Source organism: Amia ocellicauda, chromosome 1, assembly GCF_036373705.1.
Source record: "Amia ocellicauda isolate fAmiCal2 chromosome 1, fAmiCal2.hap1, whole genome shotgun sequence".
NCBI classification, from domain to species: domain Eukaryota; kingdom Metazoa; phylum Chordata; class Actinopteri; order Amiiformes; family Amiidae; genus Amia; species Amia ocellicauda.
Window position 1 is genome coordinate 41,658,691 of NC_089850.1, and position 13,960 is coordinate 41,672,650.

The following is a 13,960-nucleotide window of genomic DNA, read 5'->3' on the forward strand; positions in this document are numbered from 1 at the left end:
CACAGTTCTGCGCAGAGTTGCAGAATCCCACCGATCCCATTGGTGCAGCAGCGCAGCACTGCGGACATCTGCGCAACACGAACGCGTCCATTGGTGCAAAGGTGCAGATCTGTCCACACCTGCGGAAATGTGCACTACAAGAATGCGACCATGATGCCTACCGTCCATAATAGTATCACACCGAGTGCATCTCAGGGTGTTTAAAGTGCACGTACATTGTTTTGCTACGAAGAGGTTACGAGTTTCAAGGGGGTATGTATACTACAGCAATTCAAGCGCAAGGTATTATTAGCTAGCTGTTATTTTGCAGTGTATTGTTGGGTGTATAGTCTGTACTCTTCACAAATGAACATTGTTCCGTCCAATCCAGAACCTATCGACATTCAACGGTACTTTTATAGTTAAAATGTGGAGCTGGGATGTTTTTAGTCGTCATGTGTTTTCGCTGTTAGTTGTTTTAGTGCAGTTGGATATGTTATTTGAGTTTTTTTTATGCCACATGTCTTACCATGCTCTCGGTTTGCTGGATTACATAATACTACGTAAGTTACAGTTACAGTGTTTTTCAGTTTTCTGTATTGAACATGTATCAGTTACAGGTTTTTTAAAAATTCAGTTGATACGCGTTCACTGTTGTTCAGGAAAGTTACATTTAATATATATCAAGACTTCGTTATAGAGGAATTGTCTGGTATATAGAATTGTTAGTGGATTCACTTTGCGTTTCTGTTGTTAATCAAAGCTTTGCCACATCTGTGTTATTAGTAGACAGCTAAACCATTTAATTATTTATTGTTGCTCTATAGAGCATGTGCTAAAGAAAGGATTTCTTGTTACTAAAACATTAATTACAATATGTGTATTGCATGTCAAGACGCTTAAACAGAAAGTCAAACTACCACTTCCTTTAATAGGAATCAAACGTGGCTTAATGTCCACTTAATTCTCTATAAAACTCAAATTAAACAGGGCCAAGTCAATGTGAAAATCAGGACTTTGGGGGTGGAGATCGCATTGCATTTCAGAGCATCTGGGGTTAATTCAGTTTATATAATACCTGTATAATTCTGTTTGTATTTTAGTTTTTATGCCGAATCAGTGTGTTTATTTCTTTTTGTGGCTGAGCTCTGTGGTGGAGCAGTGTCACATGAGTAGTTTGTGGCCGAGGGAGATCTTACAGTGTGGGATGACTGATGGTGGGGAAAAAATAAAAAATACTGAAAACCAGAGGCTTTGGAAACAGGCCTCTAGTCCACCTTTGATTGAACAATGCTGAATAAAATAAGCTTTTAAAATACTAATTCCCTCCGCACACTTGACAGATGAGCTATGCAAGGACGAATATTATCTGTCCATCCATTGTTTTGTATTAATTTGAACACAGATAAGTTTGGCATGAACAGTTTAACTAAGAACACTAACTTCCTTACTAAAATAAAATAATATAATAATCATATAAACCTCCAAATAAAGTATTCACAGAAGCCTCAGAATGATCTGTTTGACACAATATCCAATAAAAACATTATATATAACACAAATATAAGTACATATGTGTTATGTACAACATTAATCATAGGCGTTCTGTTGCTTATATTTATGCTTATCTGACTGAATGTGTCAGTGACAGTAGTTACGGTTCATTACAATTTGCATCTAAGTAAAAGACAGGACATGAGCAAATAGAATGGAATGGAGTTATCCATGTGGGCGTATTGTTAGCCTTACATTTTGAAGTCAAACACGATCATGTTAATGCTCAGCACAGTTTCCCAGACACTTAATGTATTGTCCCTAGTTACACCCCTGTGAGAGTCAGTTATGGACCACCAGTGGTACTTATGGGTTGTGGTTTGTGTTGCAACTGAACTGTGCTTGTGACATGAGAACATAGTCAGTCAAATGTACTGTCTGTCCTGGCATATTGTTTACTGAGGGCCTCTCTATTTGCCAGGCTTGCCAATTGTGTAGCGGGGAAATGGGGAACAGCTGGAGTAACTCCCTGCAAATCCCACGTGGAAAAGGCCCAAATGAAGTAGGGTGCACAGACCTCATGATGGATCACACAGTTCAGGTAGGGTTGCTGTTTGCAATACGCCTCCCTCAGTGTAGGGTTGAGTACAATAATCTGCCTACCAGTGCCTGTTAAAGTACTGTTAAGTGACTTAAGTGACTTAAGTGTATATATATATATATATATATATATATATATACACATTGATTTGCTAGTTTGAAGTGTATCAGGTAAGTAAGTATTGCCTAGTAAATATAACCACCATTTCCCCTTTTCTGTCTTGTGGAGCAGAAGGTGGTTTTGTATGTGTCTGTAAATACATATAACCCACTTTGAAGGCTTTTATTCTGATGTTTCAGATACAGTTAGGTCCATAAATATTTGGACAGTGACACAATTCTCATCATTTTGGCTCTGTATGCCACCACAGTGGATTTGAAAGGAAACAATCAAGTGTGTTGTAAGTGTAGACTTTCATCTTTCATCATGAAAAATGATTAGACAGAAAATAGAGGAGCATCTTAATGAAAACCATATTCTTGGAGATAGTCAACATGGGTTTAGACGAGGCAGATCATGTCTTACTAATTTATTGGAGTTTTTTGAACATGCAACTGCAACTGTAGATCATGTGAAAGCATATGATATGATATACTTAGATTTTCAAAAAGCTTTTGATAAGATTCCACACCATAGACTGATCCTCAAATTGGAAGCTGTAGGCATTCAGGGTAATGTAAGTAGATGAATTATGAACTGGTTGATGTATAGGAACAGAGGGTGTCAATTAGAGGAGTCACTTCTAACTGGAGTGAGGTTGTTAGTGGAGTTCCACAGGGATCAGTACTAGGGCCTTTGCTTTTTCTAATCTATATTAATGATCTGGACTCTGGGATAGTTGGCAAACTTGTCAGATTTGCAGATGATACTAAAATAGGTGGCTCAGCAGGTACAATCTCGGCAGCACAGGATATTCAAAGGGACTTAGATAACATTCAGTATGAAATTCAATGTGGACAAGTGCAAGGTATTACATGCAGTTAACAAAAATGTCCACTATAATTACACTATGGGAGGAATAGAACTAGATGAAGTAACGCATGAGAAGATCTAGGAGTCTATGTGGACTCCTCACTTTCTCCATCCAAACAATGTGGGGAAGCAATAAAAACGGCAAACAGAATGTTAGGGTATATTGTCAAAAGTGTAGAATTTAAAACTAATTAGAGCTCATCTGGATACTGTGGACAGTTCTGGGCTCCACATTTCAAGAAAGATATCGCTGCTCTAGAGGCAGTTCAGAGGAGAGCAACCAGACTTATTCCAGGTCTGAAGGGAATGTCCTACTGAGAGACTGAGGGAACTGAACATTTTCACCCTGGAACACAAGAGACTATGTGGGGACTTGATTCAAGTCTTCAAACTCATGAAGGGCATCAACCACATCAGACCAAAGGAGTTTTTCCAGATCAGCAGGGACACACGGACCCGGGGACTCAAATGGAAATTGGGCTTCAAGGCATTCAAGACGAAAAACAGGAGGCGCTTCTTCACACAGAGAGTTGTCACAATCTGGAACAAACTCCCCAAGATGTGGGTGAAGCTGAAAATTTTGGAACATTTAAAAATAGACTGGATAGGATCCTTGGATAACTTAGTTATTAATGGACACCAAATGAGCATGATGGGTCAAATGGCCTCCTCTCGTTTGTAAACTTTCTTATGTAATTGTGAAATAAATTGTGAGTTTCAAACTTGGTTGCAAATCCTTTGCAGTCAATGACTGCCTGAAGACTGGAACCCATAGACATCACCAGATGTTGGGTTTCTTCCCTGGTGATGCTCTGCCAGGCCTATACTGCAGCTGTCTTTAGTTCCTGCTTGTTCTTGGGGCGTTTTGCCTTCAGTTTTGCCATGCTCAATTGGATTCAGGTCCATCATGCTGGTATATTGATCTTTCTTTGTCTCATCTGTCCATTGGATGTTGTTCCAGAACTGTACAGGGTTCTTTAGATGTTTATTGGCAAACTCCTTCCTGTGTCCTGTTTACATCTTGTGTAAACCCCCTGTATTTACTGGTGAAGTCTTCTCTTGATTGTTGACTTTGACACAGATACGCCTACCTCCTGGAGGGTGTTCTTGATCTGGCCAGCTGTTGTGAAGGGGTTTTTCTTCACCAGGGAAAGAATTCTTCTGTCATCCACCACAGTTGTTTTCCATGGTCTTCTGGGCCTTTTGGTGTTCCTGAGCTCACCAGTGCGTTCTTTCTTTTTAAGAATGTACCAAATAGTTGATTTGGCCACACCTAATTTTTTTCCTACCTCTCTGATTGGTTTGTTTAGGCAAAACTGAAGGCAAAACGCCCCAAGAACAAGCAGGAACTAAAGACAGCTGCAGTGCAGGCCTGGTAGAGCATCACCAGGGAAGAAACCCAGCATCTGGTGATGTCTTTGGGTTCCAGACTTCAGGCAGACATTGACTGCAAAGGATTTTCAACTCACAAATTAATTCATGGTTATGTTAGATTGTCCAATTACTTTTGAGCCCCTTAAATTAGGGGGACCACATATAAAAATGGGTGTAATTCCTACACCATTCACCAAATTTTGATGTAACTACCCTCATATCCAAATATTTATGGACCTAACTGTGTATCTGGTGGAGAAGCAAGTAATGTCCCTGAGAAAATACATTATTTTCCCTTTTTATTGCATGCTGGGAAAACTATACTTTGGAGGACAAAGGTTTAGTGAAAATAGATTAGATATTTTCCCTTACTTATTCGTAATTTAAATATGCAAATATGTACTGTACTTGTATTCATATGATATGGAAGCTAGTTAGGATATTGTAAATTACTTAAATAACTTAATAAAGTAAAAAATCATTAACATGTAAGATGTTTTTGTTATTGGTTTTGATGGAACAATGATAACTGCTTATGAAAAACAGACATAATCAAACTGTGGTTCTCATTATAAAATAAGTAGAAACATCCTGACCTTTTATCACAGTTCTTTTGCAATTTAATCAGTGCTGACCTTCCACATTTTTTGTGATTTGGTTTGTTTATTTTCTCTAGGGAACCTTTTTTCGTCTGTACTACCCTTGTGAAACATCAGCAGGTTATGAAAATCCACCGTGGATTCCCAAAAAAGAATACTTATATGGGCTTGCTGACTTTCTGAAAAAGAACAGAAGTCTAATTGAAAAGGTTTTTAATTACTTCTATGGTAAGTGATGTTTAGATTTTTTTCAGCTGGTTAGACATCTAATAGAATATTAATATCCCCAGATCACAAACATTGGTATTGCTTTGTAAGAATTTATTTTTTGACACTTTCAGGGGATGAGGTAAACAAGGCTATATTTATAACAAGCCTTCCTGTTTCTGAGAGTTGTCCACAAGGTTACAGAAGTGGTGCGGTGGAAATGTACCAGAGGTTTTGACATATCTAATTGTTAGCTGTATTGTTGATTATTCAGTAGCCAATATAATCTGTTAGCTTTGCATATTAATCAGTATTTAATGTATATTCAGTGATCCTTCCAAATAATCCCCATATATAGACTTTTCTTTGTTCGCTTTCGAGGTCTCAACCTATGAATAACTGCACCTATTTTATTTGGGCTCAGAACCTTCGCTGGATCCTCCATATCTCTGTCATCTGTTTCTCTATATTAGTTTACTACCATATATATATAATAAATATCTTATTGATTCACTGTGGTCCTGTGGAATTCACAACATTGATTGTCAGTTTCCTAATACATTTGAACATTGTGCTTTATTACATATATGTAACCAAAAAAAGTGTCCATAAGGTACAGATATTCATGTAAGTCTTAACTTTGGATTCATTTGTATAGAATACAATAGAAAAATGCAGCTGTATATATTTTTTTATCAAAATCAACTTTTAATTACATTTAATGAATTGTTTGAATACATTTAGATTATACTGTAATAACAGCATAGAGAGTGACAAGTTTAAATTTGTAAATCACTGGTTTTACATATAGTATAACTACTTCCCTTATAGCAGCTTGCTTAATTGTAGGTATTCAGACAGGTGCATTTCCATGTTCATTTGGAAGGAACAACATATATTCTGGCATTTTTTTTTTAGCTTTAAAAAAAAAATAGTAATGGATTATGAGTTTCACATTTATTGTATTAGTTATTTTTGTTTTGACCAACATAGACTTCCTTTTAATCTACTTTTTGGTAATATTTTCATTTTTTCCCACCAGGATCATTTACTGTTCCTGTTGCATGGAATGCACCATTTAAGCCTTCAGGCAAATATCCAGTGATTATTTTCTCTCATGGACTGGGAGCTTTCAGGTATTTCCTAACACTTATTCCTCAAATGACAGTTGAACTGCAATTATTGTCCAGTTTCAATGTGTGTTTTCTTTTAAATATCTTGGTGATTCATATGTGTAGTGGGTTTATTTTGTTATCCAAAGAGACTCAGCATTCAGCTCCAGATACATTATTCAATGTATGCAAAGAGCCACTATGACAATGGAGCATGAAGCAATAAGGCACACAGTGTACTTGGTGGAACCTGGGAGTGTCTAATCTGTCACAACCAAGTCTTGATTCACCATTTTCTGAAGCAGACATCACTTTCCTATCCAGTCCAGTCTGTCTTTGTCTGGAAAGTAAATTTTTCCCTCTTCACGTGCATGTTTGGAAGTATATTTCAAGAAAATCAGGTTTGAAAGTGTTGCTTTTGTGCTCCCTTAATCCTTTGGTCATACATTTGTACAGTTTTTATATATATTTGAATGGGCTTTGCATACAACTTGGAAGGGCTAGGCAAATGGTTATATAAAATTGGAGTCTCCTGTACTTAAAAGATCAAAGTGAGCCACACTAGATTACTTTATCTGTATTTCAATGTATGTTTTATATAATTGAATCCGAAAATATTTCCTGTAAAGTAAAATGAAGTGACTCTTTTTCTCTTAGGTCTCTTTACTCAGGTATTTGCACAGAAATTGCATCCCAGGGTTTTATTGTGGCTGCTGTGGAACACAGGTAAGACCCACAATAAAAACATTGCAATCATTTCAAATATAAGATAAACAGATCAGCATGCTTGTTTTCTTCATGACTTTTTCATGTGTTTGTTTCCTGTATCTTAGCAGCTATCTTGTCTGTGACACTAAGGCCGTGACCAAATCAAAACATCAGATAGTAGATTATCATTCAGAACTAGATGGTGGCTTTTGTGACAGGTCTGGTTCAGGAAAATGTAAAAAAAAAATACAAACTGTGTAAAATACATACTGAGCTTAATGCAGTTCAAGAACTGTGTCTGGGAAGGGAATTATGCTGACAGAATGGGCTGTTGTGAAATAAACAAGTTACATGTTTCAGGGTCATTGACTAAGCTGAACCATGGCAAAGGATACTCAATAAATACAGTGCCCCAGATAACCACAGGGCTAATTATCTCAGAGTAAGTGTGCTGAAGGTCTGTAGACAATAGTACAAACTAGCTCATCACATTTTATCAGTATAGACAACTGGGACTATATGGATAACATAAAGGCCCTACTGTGATGTCATGTGTGCTGCTGATGAACAAGCTGCTATAATGTTTGGGTATTTCTGACTGTTTGATGGAATCATCATGGCATTGAAATGTACTGATGTGTAGCTTTTACAACCAATATACAACGGATATTACATAATACAGTTTGAAAAATAAATACTTTTACAAATATAACTTGCCCATTGAAAACAATTTTGCATATGTAAAGTAAAGTTTGTATAAAATATCAACATCAACAACAACAAAAATCTTGTCATTCTAAATTCTAAATATATTTTTTATACTGTACATTTCCTGTAAATAAATCCATAAATAAAGATCTTAAGGTGAGAAGTGTGGGGGTGGTACTATTAGTGTCATGTTAATAGGCAATTTGAGTTTTGAAATTCAGATTAGCTACATTATTATTGGAGGTGTGAGAAGGCACAGATTAACACTAGCTTGAATACATTTCCTGCTGTTAGCACAGATAAGATTATGCTTGTTTTTCTTTGTGCAACTTCTTCATGTGCAGTTACATGCTGTACAAAATATGAACTAGCCTGTATTAACCACAGAAACTGCTTAGTTGGTGCAACACATTTTGGATGTGTTTCCTGCAGCTAAAGGGAACAAGATGGTTTCAGATAAGATCGATATAATCATCTGAAACGCATTAAGCTGTTTGGTTTTCCCATTCCCATTTGGAAAGTATATACATCACCAAATGAAAGTCCAATGTGAAATCAAGGAACACATTTTTTATTAACGATAGGTGCACTGATTTTTTTGTGAAATACACAGCATCAAAATACACATGCATTTTATATATATATATATATATATATATATAATACACCAATCAGCCATAACATTATGACCACCTGCCTAATATTGTGTAGGTCCCCCTTTTGCCGTCAAAACAGCCCTGACCCTTCGAGGCATGGACTCCACTAGACCTCTGAAGGTCTGCTTTGGTATCTGGCACCAAGACGTTAGCAGCAGATCCTTTAAGTCCTGTATGTTGTGAGGTGGGGCCTCCATGGATCCGACTTGTTTGTCCAGCACATCCCACAGATGCTCGATTGGATTGAGATCTGGGGAATTTGGAGGACAAGTCAACATCTTGAACTCGTGATTCATCAGACCAGGCCACCTTCCTCCATTGCTCCGTGTTCCAGTTCTGATGCTCACGTGCCCATTGTAGGCGCTTTCGGCAGTGGACAGGGGTCAGCATGGGCACCCTGACTGGTCTGCGGCTACGCAGCCCCATACGCAACAAACTGCAATGCACTGTGTGTTGTGACACCTTTCTATCAGAACCAGCATGAACTTTTTCAGCAATTTGAGCTACAGTAGCTCGTCTGTTGGATCGGACCACACAGGCCAGCCTTCGCTCCCCACGTGCATCAATGAGCCTTGGCTGCCCAAGACCCTGTCACCGGTTCACCGCTTTTCCTTCCTTGGACCACTTATAATAGGTACTGACCACTGCATGCTGGGAACACCCCACAAGAGCTGCCGTTTTGGAGATGCTGACCCAGTCGTCTAGCCATCACAATCTGGCCCTTGTCCAAGTCGCTCAGATCCTTACGCTTGCCCATTTTTCCTGCTTCTAACACATCAAAACTTTGAGTACAAAATGTTCACTTGCTGCCTAATATATCCCACCCACTGACAGGTGCCATGATAACGAGATTATCAGTGTTATTCACTTCACCTGTCAGTGGTCATAATGTTATGGCTGATCGGTGTATACACAACAAATGAGACCACTGCAAATGTTTCTTAAATCAGCATCTCTGCATGTATGGCAGCTATTCCATTCCATTCATATTTTTAGCTGGAATTTGGGAGAAATGTCAGTAGTTTATAGAATAAAACAAAAATGTTCATTTAACCCAAACACATAATTCTAAACTGTAAAACTAGAGAAACTGATACTTTTGTAGAGCTGTCTTTTTTTACAAGATAAATATATGTATATATATTTATAACTGAACATTTTAAATCAAACAAACTAGATGTGTGTGTATTCTGTATTACCAAACATCCTTGTCTCTGCCAGTAATTAATTGGGCCAGTGGTCATTGGAGTGCTCTGTGGAATTTAAGTGTGGTAGAACAGTGACAAGGCAGTGTATAGCCCGTTGTACACAGTTCCTTTCAGTATGGTACACAGACTGGAGCTGGCAGCCTTTTAGGGTGGTGGTGTTATTGTTTGCCATTTTGCACGCATGTCTCTTTTGTGGAGACTTTGTGTGTTTGGAGAGTTGCTGCAGTCCACTGTGTAAAATAATGTACAAAAGTGCAAAACAATGGGATATGCCACAGTTGACCTGGATGAGGCAGGCCAGAAATTAGTAACTGTGTATTAGCGAAACATGTGGTGTAATAAAATTGAGCCAGCAAGCTCAATATATAACTTTAAATATATATTTACACATTGCCTGACAAGTGTTTTCAATGTTTTCATTTAGAGATGGATCCTCTTCAGCTACATATTATTACAAAGACAAATCATCTACAGAAAACTCCTCCTCTTCAGTTAGTAACCTTGAAGAGACGTGGCTGTATTACAGAGCTCTGCAACCTACTGAACCGGAATTCCAACTCCGGAACAAACAGGTACAACTATTGCATACATATTGCATAATCCTTTTTTTGGGGAGGCGGGACAGTGATGCATTGTTTAACTGAAAAGTGTGCATTAATGGGCTTTGGCTACCTTGTCATTGTTTCAATTCCAATATGTTTGCTACTGTCCTGAAGCTGTACCCTGTATTTATTAATTTGTTAGAATATAAAAAATATCCTTGTGATTATTACATTAAATGTTCTGATTTGCTTTATTCTCTAGGTGCAACAGAGAGCTAATGAATGCATTAAGGCTTTGAATCTTCTCACAGATATAAATACAGGAAGCTCAGTGAACAATGTGCTGCGGCTGCCATTTGATTGGTCTAAGTTAAAGGTAATGGAATCACTCTGGTAGAACAGTTCCATGTTTAAAAACAATGATGACAATGCCATATTGGTTTCTCAGTGCAGTCTGCCTGTGTCTGTACTGCCTCTGAGGAAAATTAGCATGCTGTTCTTACTTTTTGGGTTACTCTTAACACTTACACCTGGCTTTCTCTGGATAATCCTTCTGACATTTCTATTCTGATTTTCAACACACTTCAGGCACAGAGGAATTACAGTATTTTCAGATTCGAAGAAACAATGCTTACATGCCGGTTTGTGTTGCACACTGCAGGGCTCCATGGACTTGTGTAAGACTGCAGTGATGGGGCATTCCTTCGGGGGGGCTACAGTTATCGAATCTCTAAGCAAGGAGCCTAAATTCAAGTATGTTTTAAAGTGAAAAAAAATGTGTTAAGTGTTCTTGATTTTCACCTAATTAATCAACTGATGTATGAAGTTATATTTAAAATTACACTTTGGTCAAACCCTGATGTTTTTGAATGTTTCTGAATCAGTTATATCATAATGTTCAATTCTACTTCGAACTTGTGTTAAGAGTAATCCAAACTACTACTTTAAGAACATCAAACTGTACTTCACCATATACATCTTCAGCTCACATAGATATGTAAAAAATATGAAAAGGATCCTTTGTTTTTGCACATACAAGTAACTAGTAACTAGTTTAATATGAATTAAAAATAGATTGTGACCATAGTGAGCAGAAAAATTACTAAATGTGATCAAGCCAAACAAAGTGTACATTCTGCAGATGTGGTATTGCTCTGGATGCGTGGATGTTTCCATTGAATGATGACGTGTATCCAAGAGTGAACCAACCCATACTGTTCATCAACTCTGAGAAGTTTCAATGGGCTGGAAATATCATTAGGATGAAGAAGCTTGATTCCACAACCATCCAGAGGAAAATGATAACCATCAGGTCAGTCAGCCTTGAAAGAAAGTTAAAGCATCAGAACTGAGTAGTATTTATATATGTAAACGAATGTATTAAATTTGCCAAAACACCAGAATATTTGCAGTTTGGTGCTGAAATTGTATTAATTTCTAGAATTTATATAAAATGATTTTTTTTAATTAGTTTTAAGGATTAAATGCTTCTATACAGTATGTTTAGTGATTGCAAATAATTTTAAAATATTTTGAATTACTAAAGTAATGCTATCAATAGTGTATGTTGATTTAAAGAGGTTAATTTAGAATAGGGAATGAATTGGGAAAATTGCAGGAATGTCAGCAGCATATATTGCTGGACTATAGTGTACTGTATATACATCAAGCGTTTATTCAACTGTCCTTGCATTTGCATTGACCAATTTGTTTAAATTTGCAGGGGATCTGTGCACCAGAGCTTTCCAGATTTCACCTTTCTTACAGGGCCATGGATTGGAAAGATCTTAAAGCTGAAGGGAGAAATCAATCCCCAGATAGCTCTGGATCTCTCTAACAAAGCAACTCTAGCATTCCTGCAGAAACACTTAAGTAAGCATACATGTACAGCAGTCAGTCTCCATTTTGAAATGATTTCCCCTAACAGTTCATCATATACAGTGAGGGATTTTAATGGTAGGTGTATTTTAACAGCGAGAGACAGAATAACAAAGAAATCCAGAAAAACACATTTCAAAAAAGTTATACATTGATTTTTATGTTGTTATTCAGTCTCTCACTGTTAAAATACACCTACCATTAACATTATAGACTGATCATTTCTTAGTCAGTGGGCAAACGTACAAAATCAGCAGGGGATCAAATACTTTTTTCCCCTCACGGTAACATACTTTATCTTAAGCACAACATGCTTTATTTATTTGATCTTCATGTTTTTAGCTTTTGGTTTTGTCCAAATGGATCTGGTGCTTCATTAAAATAATGAAAATACTCTCTCTGCAGAACTTGAAAATGACTTCAATCAATGGGACCCTCTAATTGATGGTGAGGACGATCATCTTATTCCAGGCACAAATATAAATTTGCTTCAGTCAAATGACTCTGCATAGAGGGAGACTGAATAGGAGCAGTGCTGCCTTTCAAGTACAAAACCAGCACAAGGAAAAGGACCATATTTTCAACCAGTGACACTAGAGTGGGACTTCCATTCAGCACATACCTCAAGAACTTATTCTGTGACAGTGTCTAATGCTGTGAACTACTCCTAGTTGAAGTATCCTTTATATCAGTCATAGTTTTCCTTACACATGAAGTAGCTACATTCAAGCTAGTAGTCAAAATAAACTAATTTTAGAGACAGTCAAACCAATTCATGGAAATCAGAATCCTAGTTACATATTCTGTTTTCCAACTGTACAAATAAAGGGCATTGATGGTGCATTGCAAACAAATAAACTAAGGAAAAGTAGAGGCCAAGTCTAAATAAAGTGTGATTAGGTAGCCTTCAATGAACGTACTGCTTTAAATTGGTGTTAAGTCAGTGTCTTTAAGAACCCTCAGTATTTTAAAGGGTGTATGTTCAGTGCTTCCATTCCACACATCAGATGTTGGTCTGTACTGAACCATGTTTGTGTATCATAAACACCTGTTCCCAGACAACGGTTAACTAAACCAGGTTGCATGTGGAGATTAACAATAACTAAATACCAGTATAACTGCTTATTGGTTTTTAAAAAAATATATATTTTGTACTAGTCTTCAAAGCTATAACAAAGTTTGTTATTCTCCAGCAGTAGTGTACATGTACAGGGTCATGCTAGAAACATACTTATGGAGACAATCATGATGGAATAAGGATTTTAAAAGTATTCCGCTTTTTTTTTTTTGTACAGGACAATGTGATGGGAGAAGCTTATCAGTGTTACATAAGATGTAAAATATGTATTACTGGTGTAACACTAATCTATTTCCAACTGCAGGCACTCAGTGGATTTTCAGTGTAGTTCCCAGATAAAGACTTCACACTATATTATCTGCTGCACAGTTTTCTCCTGCTTGTAAAATAACACCTACTGTACTATGCTTTATAAACATGCCCCCAGGTGAAGTTTAGAGGTTCTGTATGTGCAGTTCCATGCTATTGACAAAGTGCCACTACACATTTGCCATTTTCAGAACCAAATGTACATAACAGCTTGTGAAATCTTCAGTTAACACTACAGTGTATTCATATGCAGTACACATTTAGAGATTTTCAATGGTAAAAGGTATTGCATATGTTTCTACTACTTTTTAAGTTTAATATTATGCCTCATTTTGAGGAGAAAAAACCAAGAAATTCATAAACCTGATGTCAGAAACAATTCTATGTAAGGCAACTGTATTGTTTTAAATCTAAAATAAAACATGAAAACCTTGAAAAGATGGGATGACTCATTAAATTGTATACTAAAGTAACTGCACGTGTACAAATACTGCTGTACACAGAGAAAAGTGTAATAAAATACTTATGGCAGCAC

At 37.1% G+C, this 13,960-nt stretch overlaps 1 protein-coding gene across 5 annotated transcripts; it reads left to right on the forward strand.

Annotated features, from left to right (window-relative positions):
* Positions 1 to 128: 128 nt before the first annotated feature.
* On the forward strand, positions 129 to 13,863 carry pla2g7 (phospholipase A2, group VII (platelet-activating factor acetylhydrolase, plasma)). 5 transcript variants are annotated; one of them, XM_066705522.1, is made up of 12 exons: positions 129 to 252; positions 1,955 to 2,074; positions 5,097 to 5,247; positions 6,269 to 6,362; positions 6,996 to 7,064; positions 10,043 to 10,190; positions 10,423 to 10,536; positions 10,822 to 10,913; positions 11,302 to 11,472; positions 11,884 to 12,032; positions 12,444 to 12,485; positions 13,334 to 13,863. In XM_066705522.1, the coding sequence occupies exons 2-12, from the start codon at positions 1,979 to 1,981 to the stop codon at positions 13,375 to 13,377; spliced, it is 1,170 nt and encodes a 389-aa protein (XP_066561619.1). In that variant the 5' UTR covers positions 129 to 252; positions 1,955 to 1,978; the 3' UTR covers positions 13,378 to 13,863. The 5 variants fall into 5 exon arrangements, with proteins under 5 accessions (XP_066561619.1, XP_066561591.1, XP_066561600.1 ...); XM_066705494.1 differs by having other exon boundaries at positions 12,444 to 13,863; XM_066705503.1 differs by having other exon boundaries at positions 147 to 282; positions 12,444 to 13,863.
* Positions 13,864 to 13,960: the final 97 nt, after the last annotated feature.